Here is a 15,486-nt window from a genome sequence, read left to right as displayed (position 1 = left end):
GACTACTTGATCCCCACCAATCAAAAACCATTACGCAATAGTAGACGGCTTTACACAGCTAGTTCGTGTTGTTGTTTTGACTGTTTATGTTCTAGTAAATGTTTGTTTACGAGTTGTTTTGGTAATAGTATTGCAGGTTGTGAACATGTACTTACGTTGAAAAATACATTTTAAACCTTTAAAAAATGATAGTACCACAACTTATTTGTGTGTTTTACTGATAGCTTTTGGCTAATTGCATAAACTGTACTGGTAACTGGACTTTGGTAATTGAGGCCTATAGGTGCATTTGATTATATTTTGAACGTTTGTATATTTTGTACATGGCTTCTAATAGTAATTTGAATTATAAACATAATAATACACATAAAATACAGTAAAATGTAAAATGATATAGCCTAGTTTTGTCTGTAATAACATAAGTCTTAGATCATGATTTAGGTTGTTTGCTGGGTAGGCCCTAGAATTTTTTTGAGACCTCTCTGTTACATATTTTTATGGACATATAAAACAATTATATTTGTTATTACATAATTTCTCAGTTTTTAATGTTCTTTAAAATCAATGTAAAATTGAATGTCTATGAATAAAGTCCAGGAAATCCACCAACTAACCAATATGGGAGCCGTGTCCACGACTGGAATACCACCCCCCTAGCAAAATGTGATGCTATGTAATTGTAATTTTAATTTGAATAATTCAGTTTTATAACAGAAAAGGGGGAATATCAAACAGAATTTTGAAATGTTACAGCAAGTTTGATTGGTTAAGTTTGAAAACGAATCTTGAGTGTCCATGAATGGAAAACTTTAAACTCGTGGAAAAAGAGGACACAAACACAAATTTATCTCATTAAGCCAGTCTTCAAGTTTGTTATTGAATAAGAAGTTAGTTTATTGCTAAAGATGGTCTGGAAATATGGAAAAATAGGGAAAGAATATTAGTTATATTAGAGTAAGCAGCTAGGCCTATGTTTCCTTCCTACTTTGCTGATTTTCATCCATGGGACAGTTTTGATTTGCTGCAAATAGTTTAAGCTTTGACAACAAATAACTTACTTGTTATCATTGTAAGGCAGTAGCAGAGCCAGTGTGTCTGCAAGGTAGCTAGCACTTCCGCTCTGATCCCTGCCGTAGCCGCTGATGTTCAAATGTCTCTCCTCGATACTGAAGCATCTGTCTCCGAACACACTACAGTCCAATGTTGGTCTCTGCAGAAGCTCCTTGAGCGGTCTCGCCTTTCCTGTCTTCTTGTCCATTCCATGAGTCGTTAACAGATGGGACAACAGCTTGTGATGGTAGTTTGAAACTCCGAGCACTTTAATTGTTTCAGGACCTCTCTTAGGAGTCTGAGTTTCTACCAACAAACTGGTCAATAGACTTTGCAGCTTGGTTTCCAATCCCTCAACAGGTTTTTTATCGGGCAATTCTTTCACATTGTGAGTCTGACCGCATCCCCGACACGCTACTGTTGTGAAAGCAGCCGGGAAAATGATACGGTATTGACAGTACTCGTCTAGACAAGTGCTGTAGAACATGCTCCTGCAAATAAAAATAGGCTATTTTAGTTTTGTCTATTTGAAGACATATTAGAGGCTAACTTATATAAAAAATAATAAGTTATGGACTAGATAGGACCTAGGTATTGACCACAGTATCTAGAGAGAAAAGGTCATACACTTCAGTTGGCCCTGTTGTTTTTGGACTGTGTTGTAGGCCTAATCAAAATCCATACGAAAAATACATCCAAGGTGATTAATCTGTTATTAGATTTTTTCATACAAAACGTATGGAAGTGTAGTAAGTTAGGTAACAAAGCTTACTCAGGATGGCTAATAGTTCAACACTGACCAGACATAACAGGCTTACCCAGCACATGCATAACACATGGATTTGGACAGCTTTCCCTTAAGTTAGAGTTTTAAGTTCCTCTTGTGATTCATTGTAAAAATGCCACTGTTGTAGAGATATCAAGAAAAAAAGGTATTTATTCCGTACAGGTGCCTCCAAACGAATTTATAATTTTGATATCTTACTTTATAGTTTTTTACCTCCTAAATCCAAATATACCATTAATTTTCACCGCTGATGAATATTTCTCAAGATATGGCCGTAAAAACATACCTAACATTACAATAAACAAGATAGGATGGATGACATTTTACAAGTGGAATGAACTGTAGGTTAACTAAGCCTTAAGCCTACTTACAGCTGATTGTTTTCAACCACACGACAAGAACAACTGGAAGTAACAACTTTTGAACTTCATTAACTCACTCTGATTCTGTCACCGGCAATTTGCCTATTGACGACATTTTACTTCACTACAAATAAAATACAAAACAAAATACTCATTCGTACCTACTCATACGTGTTCCGTAGTGCTAGCTAAGTGCTATTCTGTAGAGATTTTTGCTTGCTATTCTGCAAGCATTTTTGAAATAGTTATTTGAAGTGTTTTTCTCAGGATTTTAATTTTACAAAAACAGTCTGCAGGCGACATAAACTAACAACTCGATACATTATAACCTAAACTTTAACTTACCTAATCTAACCTACCTTCAAAGGACTTAATGCAGTCACCAATTCACATAAAGCACGACCTATCACCCTGACATGCCTTTTCTGACATCAAAAGGAGTTTGCTTACACATTCTAGAGGTTTGGTTAGGTTAGGTTATGTTAGAATAGTACCATTTTAGTATGTAATTTCTAAACGGCGAAATATAAATCAATAAATCATTAATAAGGATAAAATACTGGAAACAATAATACATTATTAACTTATTGGTCTTAGTAAGTGAAAAGTGTACTTAACTTAATCAGGTGATTTTCATATTGCAGAATCAGAGTTAGCTAATAAAAGTTGTCACTTCCATTTGCTTGACTATGATTGAAAACAATCTGCTGGTTGGTTTAGTTACTTAACCCATCGTACATTCCACATTCCACTTGTAAATGTCATCCATCCTACCTTGTTTATTGCAATGTTAAGTATGTTTTTACGGCGATATCTTGAGAAATATTCATCAGCGGTGAAAATTAATGGTATATTTGGATTCAGGAGGTAAGTTAAAAAACTATAAAGTAAGATATCAAAATTAAAAATTCGTTTGGAGGCACCTGTACGGAATAATTACCGAAAAAAAAGATAATAAGATTTATTAAGTGTAAAAATCACATGGGGGACTAGCCTAGGGCCTTCTTGGCAACTACCGGTACTAGTTATGATTGCAACTACAAATCTACGGTAGCCTATACAAAAAATAGCCAACTCTTACTGTGATATCCAGTGTTTCATCTCTGACCTTAGGTCACTAACTTAGCATCCCCCTGACCATTCATTGTAGGCATATAAACTTAAAGGGCTGCACCAAAGTGCATGCCTAGTAAGATTCTGGTAGGTCTATAAAATATTTGTCTAAATCTGAACTTAATTGGTTAGGTTTGGGTAAGAAGAATTTTACACACAATTAATTGACCTAGGGCCTACAATAAGATGATAGCCTAATATCTCTTAGTAGGCCCTAAGTAACTTAATTAAGTAGGCTAATATATCTAGTCTAGCCTAGGCCTAGTCTAGGTTTACAAAGTTAAGATTTACTTTCGTGATAGGCCTACTTATATTTGCTAAGACTAAGTAGCCTATAGCCTATTTAGGACGAAGGACCTTATAAAACTGGGTCAAATGTTCTTAAACCTAATGATTTCCGTGTATTGTTAATATGCATAGGCTAAGGCCTTGTTATAAGCCTAGGCCTACCTAAATAAATGTTGGTTTGGCCTTTAGGCCTATTAGGCTTTTCTTTTAGCTCAGTGAAATTAAAATAGGCTAGGCATAAGTTACACCAGTTTCAATGTAGAAATTAACTTTAAAATCAGATCCAAGTACCGTAACGAAATAACATGAATATTGTAAATGTTCTTTTCGAGAGCCAGAGCATTCTCTTCCCCCGTGTCTACTAAGTTACTTAGCTTAGGCTATTCAACAAAGGCTAATTTACTCACATATTGGAAGAGATGAGGAAACTAGAAAACTGATGTTCAAAGCAATATTCCAAAATATTGGCTGTTCCCCTGAATCATATTTCGGAAACACTCATGGAATGAAATATTTACATTTCTTAACAAGTCAATGACATAAACAAAACCATATTCTTTTGTAACAGTCACATTCACAATCACAAAAATAAAGCAAAGTAAGGACTAAGGAAAGGAAATAAGATTTTTCAGAATATAACGAAAACAGAAAACATATGATTATGATGATGACTGACTGACAGAATTGGACGACATTCAGATTCAATTCAATTCAACTGGCAGTGGCTTGGCTTTGGAAAATCGGCAAATCACAATTCAGCTTTTAGATTTTTTGTGGTTTATCCACAGCCAACCTAAAACCAACGAGCAAGTTAAACAGCCTGGCGTCACATATAGCATACGAGCTGTATGTATATGATACGTGTATTGCAATGCAAGCTAATGAAAAAACTTGCCATAGTGGTGATCAGAAATCTTACATACAGTATTCTTTCTCCAATTAGTTTGTCAACAATCCCTTATCATAGTGGGTGTAACCATAGACTAACCAACACAAGTAGACTTCTCATCCCATTGTAAATTTTGAAGCTCGTTTTTCATGTCTAGTTCATGTACGCCACACTGGGCGCTAGTGTCAACGAAATTTTGTTTCTATTATTTTAGGGTTAATTTCTTGATTTGTGCTTTACTGTTTGGTTAAATAACTAGGGGACAATTTATTATTTATGATTAGATCGTATTATTTGGTTAAACGAGGGTTTAAATGACTGTATTAACGGGAAACAAATTGTAAACAAAACACGACCTCTACAGAAAACCGTACAGAACTAACAATAAAATTGTCTTCAGCTGTTCCATTAGGATGAGAAATCTACTAAGGGAGTATGTTTTTATCTATGGTGTAACTAAGATTTTTTATGGGGTAACCACAAAATTTCAATACGTAAATGAACCATAATTTTTAAACACTAATGGGGGGTTTTACCATTTTGTTTATAGTTAAAAGGACTATAATATACTCTAAATTATAATCAAAACCGGTCAAACAGTATTTTTGAAAATCTTATTTCCGTTTTTTATGGGTATTAATGGGAAAACAACAACAACAATAAAAAAAAAAACTTTTTAACCACCGTTTTTACAGCGATGATAGAGGGGTTGTAAGATTTTTTGAGCTAAAGGGCTATAACATACTACATTTCAATTAAACTCGTTCAGACTGATTATTTTAAGAGTACCTAACGAGAAAATCAACAAATTAAAATTTAAAAAGTTAATAAAAAACAAAGATTTTGACGAAATCAATGCTTTTCCATATACTATATGTATGTATAGGGAGAGAAAGTAAAATGTGGTCAGGACAATGATGCATTCTCTACTAAGTACTTGACAGACAATTCAAAGTTGTTAAAGGATTTCCTTCTCATTCCCTATAACAAATATTAGCGAATACAGCACAATGCTGCTGGCCAGGTATAAATATGCCATCAGGTGTGCGTAGTTCTTAAAAAAATAAATTTATTATAAATTGATTTGATTTAAAACGTGGACATATTTACACTAGGGGCCACGAGAGTCTGCAGTTGGCGGCAGCGAATAGCAAGACTGGACCAACGCACGTTGCAACATCGCCTCTGTTCACCAATTGTCAACACTAATTAAATTTTATATACTAAACAATATTTTCAAATCAGCTAGTATTGTTAGATTTGGCAACACCGCACTGTCCTCATTGGCTCATTCTAAGTCACGTGGTAATTAGGCTCCTCTTTCAACTGCAGACTCTCCTCGACCGTACTGTAGAGCACCATATTTTCATACATACGTCTTATTTGATTGTTCTGGAGCGTAAGAAGTTTTTGCAACCCTGATGCTCATTAATTGATTTATTTCTTTTTCTTAGCTTGTTCGTCGAATTTGAGATTTAATCAGCAGCATGCCGTAGAATAAATATTTCTTTAGTCACTCGCTGCTGTAAGCGTGCTTCACAATGGGGAGGACAAAATCTATCTATATATTAATAGGCAAGCATGTTTCTTTAAAACCTTTTTTCTCAGCTCGTGTTCATCGTAGGGAAAATCTACGCATACCGTTAGAAAACTATTTTCCTGTAGGTGTGCAGAATCCCTTTATAAATTTAAATAGGCTCAAAGATAAGCACAAAAAATGAGTTTAAAAATTTGAAAATATTAACATGGATCTTATGCGTTGCCATGCTGGTAACGAAAATAACAACGAAATATAAACAGAAAACCAAAACAAATGGAAGAAACTCAAATCACATGTTTTATTTACAGTGTGGGGTGAAAATAGATAAGTGAGTACATTACGTATTTTTGGTCGAGTTTCGACCACTGGACGACCTCTCGTTAATATTAATACATAGTACAGCAATCAGTTTTTATGAACGAGCTGCTATACCCGTGCTTGGCGATGGGATAATGTGCGAAAGAGAATAATGCGGTTCTTCAGACCTGACCTCGTGTATGAAATATTGCAGCTAAAAACTTAATGTTACCTACTAATTGGTTTAGTAAAATTCTCGTCTTTAAATTTAGATAAAGAGTTTAAATTACCTAGTTGTAAAAGAAAGTTCCAATATTTTTTTGTAAAAAATTGCAAAATTAGGCTGTGGGTGCATCTCGTTTTGCCTAATTTGACAACTAAAATCGAGATATTTCAGCTATTTTTTCAGACTTTTTTTAACTTGGTGTGGTTTTGATAGGAAACACAATATGCGAAATACTAGTATTCTTGACATTTTTTTCATGAAATCAAAAATTTTGATAATCAAAATTATAAATATTAAAATGGCTACAATTTTGAAATTTTAAATTGCACCAAAGTATTTTCTCTCTAACAGGTATCTTATAAACAAACATACCAGGTTTCGTAAAGATTGGTTTTGAACAATCTAAATATAAAAAATATTAATTTAAAGAATAAGCAAGCTGATATCTTGTCAACGATGCGATTAAAAAATGTAATTCTTTATTTTGACACCTAAAGCCATTTCCTGGAGTTTGGCTATTTACTTACGGGACGCCCTGTATACAGCTTGCAACCATACGAACAAACTTTGTTACGTTATTCAGAATGTCAAAAGAAACATAAAAAGTAGTATAACATGTGTCCTATTTTATTCAGTTTTCGGTCTATCTGTCTGTATGTGTTTTATACAAAAACACTGATAACGCTCGTGGTTTGAGCTACAGTGCTGAAATCCTGTAAAAAAGTGTTAATCTTTTAGCCATTATCTTTGTGCAGAGCAGAAATGAATAAAACCTTTTAAACAGTTTGAAAATGGCTGGTATTTTAAATATTTTATGCCAAATTCCACGAAACCCGTTAATTACAAAAATTAAATAACTTCTTAATCAGCAGTACGTGTTATTAAATTTACGGAAAGTAAATAAAAGAAACGTCTTATAACACTTAAAACATATATTTACGCTTATACTGTTACTCACAAGACGGTAAATATACAAAAAAGATGGTAAAGGGTGATCGATTTCAAATGGTCACTCCAATCATCATAAGACCGAATAGGCGAATGACAAGAATCTTGAATGGCGTCCCTACTTATAATATAATACAACAGCTATAATACTATACTACTGTAATACAGCATAATTACAAAATTTGCAAGTAGGGTAACGTAAGGTTTAGTACATTTTATACTGATATAAGCTTATTGAATAAAAATTAACTGAGGAATTAATATTTTCTAGCTGTACCTACAGTTTTCTCCATGTAAACAACGTGACTTTTTATATTCGCAAATCGATCTAGTTTTAGCAAATTTCCCATATTGGAATAAGATATTACGTCGTTGTCATTGTAAGACCTGCACCTGGCCGACCTGGGTCCGATTTACTGACTAAGGTCCCCAAAGGCCAAAAACACCATCCGTTCAGTGATAAATCGAACAAAAATCATCCGTGTTTGGGATAAACAAGTAAAACTAAATTTCTTCAAACAAGTTTGCACGCCATCACGGACTATTTAAACGGGGGGTTTTGGGTGGGAGGAGTTATGGAACAAAAATTGGGTTTTCCCATTTTTTTACACTAATACATTTAATTTTGTAATTATTTATTTTGAAACCATTCTGTAGAAGAAATTGTAAATTGAGGCGTTGTTATGCGTAGTATTTATAAGAAACGGTAGTATATACAACGGTAGTAAAAAGGTAGTAAAAAGGTAGTATGCACCTTATAAGTTAGACTAGCTTTAAAGAAAGATATTTGTTCAAACTAAGAGGTCCGATTTAATTTGGTTCCTGAAACCAAAGGCGGGTGTGTAACTATTTTATACGAACAGATTTTTAAACGTACAATTTTCTCTTCAGTGTCATCTCCGTTGTGAAGTACGGTTACAGCAGCTAATAGCGAATAAATATGACAATTTTAAAGTGATACTCTAGTGGAAATCCAATCCGGCAAATCCGCTTAGTCTGTATGTGTTCTGCGGCGGGTGTATTTTATTATTCCTTTTATTGAACTGTTCATGGACATGTAGCAACAAAAATTAAATATGGCTGGGAACTGGTACCATACACTTATTAAATTTAAGCGGTACCGGTACCTACAGCTGGCATTTTCTTTCATGACTTTAAGTAAAATGAAATTGCTGTGTCACATTCTCAATACGCGATTGAACTAATTACCCCTCTATTGTACTGTATGACGAAATGGTTCGTGATGGAACATATTAAATACCTGGATCTACCGTCACCACACCTATTGCGGACACATGACATGCCAACCCAGATCAGCATTAAATGCTAGAGATTCCACTTTGTTTAAATTAGATAACTTTGGGTTTCCCAGATAGCAAGAGAAACACGGGGGTCCTAATTTTAAGGAATGGACAAGGAGGTGATAATAATGTGAAATGTGTTATTTCTAGTATGGTATCGCTGAATTGTAAGACAAATTAGGCTGTGGAGCGGGAGGTAGGTGGGTGCAGAAGGATCAATAGAACAGGGCTCAATGCGATAGTTCGATACGACTAACCGGTTGTAATCGATACAACGCTCGCATCCCTTGCACCGGTAGGGTTTCATTGTTCGTGATTTCCTTTATTTCCGTTGACACAAAACTTTGTAAAAATCGATGATTTTTTAAAATAATTACATGAAATTCCATATCATATTTTTGTTTTTGCCTCTCAAAATTTTACAGGAGACAAATATTGCATTTGTAATTCGCCAAACCCTCTTTGAGAATTAATTTAAGTACAATTCCGCTACCGGTATTACAAATTTAAGATAAATTAAATATATAGATTAGCTATTCAAAATAATGTCAAATGGATAAATTTTAATACATATGTATTTTAAAGTGATCAATAGTTATCACATATTATGAACACTTCACTATATTTTTGCAGACGTGATCTTAACTCATCGTTTTCCCACTTAGTTATTATTTTAGTAGTCACGTAGGGCAATAAATCATGATTTGTTTAAGAAACTGGTTTCGTTATAATTAAATTATCAAAATTGTTCTGTTCGAGGAATTCCGTTTTTAATCAAATAAAGAAACAACTTATCTATTTAATAAAAGTGTGTATAGTATTCGTAAAATTTAGATTTGTTAAAACTATTTAATACAATTTACGCATGGAATTTCCAAACATACAATGACAAGTTTTAATTACGTTTCATCACCACACATTTTCGAAACACCGGATTACCGAATACTCGATTAACTCGGCGGTTATCGATAGTCGTGGAGCACCTTAGTTGTTCTCAGCCCTGCAGGAATGACGGACCTCCCTACCAGATAACATGGGTTCCTGGGCGTGTGCTTGGGCGTCCGCCCTCGTCCTCCACTCGGCCTTCTCAGCGTAAGTAGGCCTACCACCATAGCTCACGTTCCCGCCAAAACCACCCGGGGTGTACAGAAACCCGGGAACGGTGCAGACACGCTCTGCAGAATCAAGGTGTGGTTCAAGAACCCCTTGTGGTTTCGCTTATTATTTATTCCGTTGGAAGAATTCGATTAGACGAGTGTTGGTGTTTTTGGATTTTGTGTGGAGTGTAGACTATGGGAATTGTGTTTGTGAATATTCACTAGGACATCAACTCGACCCCGATTTGGAGAAACACGGACGGGCAATCTGCAAAAGAACTGCCTACGTAGTTTTGTGGTTGAAGTTGTAGGAGCGTTTCTTTAAAATACAGACAAAGCGGTCTATTGTTGCAAAGTTTGTATTGCGCTGAACAATAGAAAAAGTTAGATTTTGTTAACGCATGAACGGTTTGGTGTGAAAATCCTCAACCAACTTCTGAACTGTGTTTGAGGGAATAACGATAATTTTCTCCGTAACCAATAACCATTAAAAGACACTCCAATATACTAAATTATTTGATTTTTAAGCTCTTTAAAATGGTTAAATAAAAGAAACCATGGAGAAATAAGCCAAATTTTGTGTTTTTAGGGTAGAAAATGAGAAACCCCTATTTTTACCCCATAAACCCCCCATAAGACCCCGTTCCCATAGTCCGAAACTGCTGGTTTGCAAACTTATTCAAGTTTAACCCACACCTTCAAGCCAAATTTCATCAAAATTGGACAAAAATTGCAATAAATTGCTCAAGTTATCACGTTTACGGACATATATATATATAGATACATTATAAGTATGGTTGTGATTAGGGCTACTACTATATTAATAATTGGAAACATTATAACAACATTAAAATGAATTTAAAAGGGTACTTAATGTTGTTATAATGTTTCCAATTATTAATAAAGATACATATATATAAATCTGAATGAATGGTGTTTTTAGCCTCTAGTACATAAAATGAAAAAGTGTATCGGTCCCGGGACTAGGTCTTACCATGCCACCTACAGTAATATGTACTTCCTATAGGGAAATTCGCTAATACCATGTATAATCAATCAAATTGTTCATGAAATTAATTAAAAACTCTCACTTAAAAGTTTAATAAAAATATACATGTATAGCAAAACTCACAACACCATCGGTGACTCATGGAGTTGGGCTTTGTGCTCCGTGGCTCTTTGGGATTCAAATGATTAATAGCATTGAGTATTTAATAGGGGTTTTGCAGGGGAGGAGTGAGAACAAAATAATGTCAGGTCAGTTCATAAGAAGATGCATGGAGTCCTGTTACTACTAAAATTGCTAGGAGGCGATATCACATACTTTTCTATAAAAACAAATACACCCGGAGGAAAACTCCATGGTGTGTCACGTGGCCGGGGGTAATCGAACTCACTTTGATTTTCCTGAAGGTGAAAGAGATTTAGTTTCGAGTTCAATATTGACGAAGGGTAATGTTGTTTTTATGTATGTTGGGAAGTACAATTAATAATTGGCCATTTGCATCAGTAAAAGGTGACAAAATTATGGGAAGTATTTTTGCATTATTCAAGGTCCATGGCGTATATTTTGCACCGCTTTAACATAATTACAGAGATAAATCTACTGTTCCTGATGAGTGTAAAGACCCAACATTTCATAGTCATAAAAACGCGACAGCAAAAACTGTACAGGTTGAAATTTTACCAATATTTTACTATTAAAAAAGCTTATTATCAATAAAGCTTACTATTATACTCTATGGATGTAAAATGCAGAGCTATGAATGAATTATGAAAACGGTTAACTTCAGTTAATTAATGAATCCAAATTAGTTAGTTGTAATATATTCATTTACACAAATGAACATTAGAGGATTGATTAGACCAACAGTTTAAAGAACAAGGTCAATACCAAAGATCCAGGTGTTCAAGTTATTGGGTGCTGGCTGGTGATAAAAGCCAATCATCGGTCTCAGGTAAGAGACTCGAGACTCGACTCTCGGCTTTTAAAAGAATGTACAGTTCTCTAGAAAACTAAAAAGATTGATTTGGTTCACACAGTAGTCTAGTACGAGCTACATGAAAATCACTGCGAGTGCCAAGTGATGAAAATGTGTCTTTGTCAAATATCACGGCTTTAAATAGAAAAAAATTCAAATTAAAAGTATAGGTTACAATTTCTAGACCCAATCGGATTTTTTTTCTTATTTTTACACCGTATAAATTGTCAAAACTATTAGTAATATTAGTAAACTTGGGTGGATTGAGTATGTCCGATTGCAGTGCCATCTAGCAGTTACTGGGTTAACTGTGTCGAGCCTCGACGGTAGAGACATCTAGCGGTGATTAGGCGAACTGTTAAGAGCTAGACGGTAGTAGCCTAGCGGTGTTTTAGCGAATTATTATCAAAACGAAAACATCTTTGTAAATTAATTGCCAAAAAATAATAGAACGCACATGAAACATACAGAAACATGTTTCAAATTTAATATAGGATGATAAATCAACTCGCCGAATCCAAAGTCAATGTCCGTACTAAGTTAGATTGCCATTATTCCTGTATTTTATGAACTATTTTTGACCTGTTAGCATACGATTTTAGAAAGTGCTAAAATTATCATTTACAAATTTCTCTGTTCGTCACGAGAAGAATAAGTAAACATAAGGGTTCAATATCGTTAAATTACGATAGCTATATATTAATAGGCAAGCATGTTTATTTAAAACCTTTTTACTCAGCTCGTGTGTATCGCAGGAAAATTCTACGCATACTGTTAGAAAGATATTTTCCTGTAGATGTGCAGAATCCCTTTAAAATTAAAATAGGCTCAAATATAAGCACAAAAAGTTAATTTGAAATTTACAAAAAATAACATGGGCTTAATGGGTTGCCATGCTGGTGACGAAATAACAACGAAGTATAAACAGAAAATCAAAACCAATGGAGAAATTACAATCAAATGTTTACAGCGTGGGGTGAAAATAGAGAATCCTGACCTTTGACTTACAACTAGACATTCCATCCCCATGTTATAGTTGTTGCCAGCAATTTGTTAGTTAAATTATTCGTAGTTTATTTGAGCTACCAACAGATTGTGCTGATCTAAATGATTAATTACTGTCTAATAAACAATATTTTTTTACCAAGTCAAACTTATGAAAGGACTTATTATGGCTATAGAAACTGTTGTGACACATCAACTTTGTAAGCAAACAAAAATAACAAATAATAAGATAGAAATAATGATTTTGGAAACGGATTCTGTGACTGGCTCACACAACTACAAGTTTTTTAATAAAGAAAATTGCGACAGCTGATCCATATAGATGGAATGTCTACTTCAGTATCCTATAGTCAAGAGCACATTACATATTTTTGGTCGAGTTTTCGACCACTAAACGACCCCTAGTTTATTTAATTTAATATACTTTTTTTATAAAGAAAGTAAATATAAATAAATAAATACGGTATAAAGTAATATAATAATATTCTTGTAAAATATTTGAATTGGGACGGATCATTAAATTTCAGATCCACTAAGAACCAATACAGAAATATGAATGTATTTAAGAAATAAATTGAGCAAAATTGTAATGGGAATCCTCAGATTGGCTTGGATTAGGTAGCATTGACTAAGAAAATAAATCTATTCCCCTTTTCTGTGGCCACAGTAGCAAGAGCGCCTTCCATAAAGTGTAAATATACCGCATAACTTTACAGTATGACGGTAAAGAAATATAACTAGAAGGCGTCTGAAAATTTTATAAAACATTAAAATGTGTGAAAACATCAATTGGATGGCAGTTATGGATTCCAATAGCTATATTTATTAGGACTTAAAATCATAAAACTAAATAAGAAAATTACAAACTATACAGAGTGATTGGTACTCGGTGGGATAACATTTTTAGGTGTAAGTACAATGTAAATGAAGTATGATGATGAATATAATAGGTTCCAAATCTAAAAATTCGCTTCGCAAAGAATTATATTTTAGGTTTAAAAAATGGCCATGCTTTAAAATACATGTACATACAGCAATGTCTCAATTACCTGTAAATGGATTTGAGAAGATATTGTCGTTTTTGTGTTCTACTTTAAATTTTGCATTAGACAAATGGAAAATGACAGAGAATCAGAAGTAAAAACTCCATTGTTAATAGATTTAAAGATAAATACCCCCTATTTAAATAAGCATTATGTTTAAGAAGTACGTAGGTTTGCTGATACAAGGAGGGTAATAAAGTGTATTAAAGGAAAAATTAATAGCTTAGTATATAATAAATGAATTTGTAAAGTTTAATCAAAACATATCCATAAACAATCAAAATACAATAGTTTACTTATTCTACATAAGAATAAATATCATTTTCTCCGTAACCAATAATCATTAATGGACACTTTAATATTCTAAATTATTTGTTTTTCACGCTCTTAAAAATGGTTTAGAGAGAAATAGCTAAATTTTATGTTTTTACGATAGAACATGAGAAAACCAAATTTTTCCCTCATAACAACCCATATGGCCGTAGAACGATTGCCACACATTTTTAGCCGATTTGGAATAGCACGACTGGTAGAGGGTATTAAGAAAGGTTAACCTGTAAGGTTCGGAAAGGCAATATTGGCACAACAGACCGGTAAGGAAGTAGAAGCCAGAGAAAATGGGAATTGTTTTGTCCCCACAAATTCCCCGCTGTGGTGCTTATTGGAGTAGCAAGGTAAGTTTGCGCGACAAATCTGCATCTACGGTCACTGCGCTAGCTGGATCCAAATAAAACTACACTACACTAACTTAACCTAATCTAAACTAACCTAACTTTTAACCTTTGAAATTACGCGATATTACGGCAAATGACTGTCGTAGCAAGTTGACGGGGAATTTTAAACTTCCCGTTCTCCCTCGCAAAGTTTTGCATTATTCAAAGTCTATGACGTATATTTTGCACCACTTTAAAATTAAATACAGTGATAAAACTACTGTTCCTGATGAGTTACCCAACATTTCAGTCATAAAATCGGGACTGCAAAAAAATTTACAGGTTGACATTTACAAATATTTTATCCAGTCATTATTAAGCGAACAATTATACGTTATGGATGTAAAACGCAGAGCTAGGAATTATGAAAGCAATTAGCTTGAATTAATTAATGAATCCGAATTAATTAGTTGTTACCTATTCATCTAGAAAATTAACATTTGATCAAAGTACAGTAAAGAGAACATGGACAATAACGTAGATCCAGTGACTGGGTGTTATAAGCCAATCATCGGTCTCAAGTAAGAGACACGACTCTCGGCTTTTAAAATAATGTAAATGTAAATCGTAGGCTCGTACCTAACCTAACAAAAATTAACAAACCGTGACTGAGTGGGGTAGTCTAGCTCAAGCAACCTGAAAATCACTGCGAGTGTCGACGTATGAAAATGTGTCTATGTCCAATACCACGGCTTTAAATAGAAAAAAATGCAAATTCAAATATATAGCTTGCAATTTATAAACCTAAGTCAATTTTGTTTCTTATTTTTACACCGTTAGAAGTGTCATATATATTAATAAATAAATAAACTTGTGAGAATTGACTATGATCGATTGCAGTGCCA

General features: G+C 34.0%; 2 protein-coding genes across 5 annotated transcripts in view; one reads left to right on the top strand and one right to left on the bottom strand.

Annotated features, from left to right (window-relative positions):
- The window catches only part of LOC128993809 (deubiquitinating protein VCPIP1-like), a 31,583-nt gene extending 27,390 nt beyond the window's left edge, over positions 1–4,193 (bottom strand). The window contains exons 1-2 of the mRNA XM_054417824.1: positions 4,008–4,193; positions 1,059–1,541 (exon numbers count right to left, since the gene is read on the bottom strand). Of these exons, the coding sequence (XP_054273799.1) occupies positions 1,059–1,541; positions 4,008–4,009 (485 nt within the window). The 5' untranslated portion in view covers positions 4,010–4,193. The remainder of the gene's footprint in view (positions 1–1,058; positions 1,542–4,007) is intronic.
- Positions 4,194–9,793: 5,600 nt separating this feature from the next.
- Positions 9,794–15,486, top strand: part of LOC128995899 (gamma-aminobutyric acid receptor subunit beta-like) — a 32,891-nt gene continuing 27,198 nt past the window's right edge. For all 4 annotated transcript variants that reach the window (XM_054420943.1, XM_054420941.1, XM_054420942.1 and 1 more), the window contains exon 1: positions 9,794–9,893. In XM_054420943.1, coding sequence (XP_054276918.1) covers positions 9,835–9,893 — 59 coding nt within the window. In that variant the 5' untranslated portion in view covers positions 9,794–9,834. The remainder of the gene's footprint in view (positions 9,894–15,486) is intronic.

This window comes from Macrosteles quadrilineatus, unplaced genomic scaffold, assembly GCF_028750875.1.
Source record: "Macrosteles quadrilineatus isolate MER2022 unplaced genomic scaffold, UCM_ALF_1.0 Scaffold_5__1_contigs__length_97177068, whole genome shotgun sequence".
NCBI classification, from domain to species: Eukaryota; Metazoa; Arthropoda; class Insecta; order Hemiptera; family Cicadellidae; genus Macrosteles; species Macrosteles quadrilineatus.
This window is presented reverse-complemented; position numbering and strand designations above follow the sequence as displayed.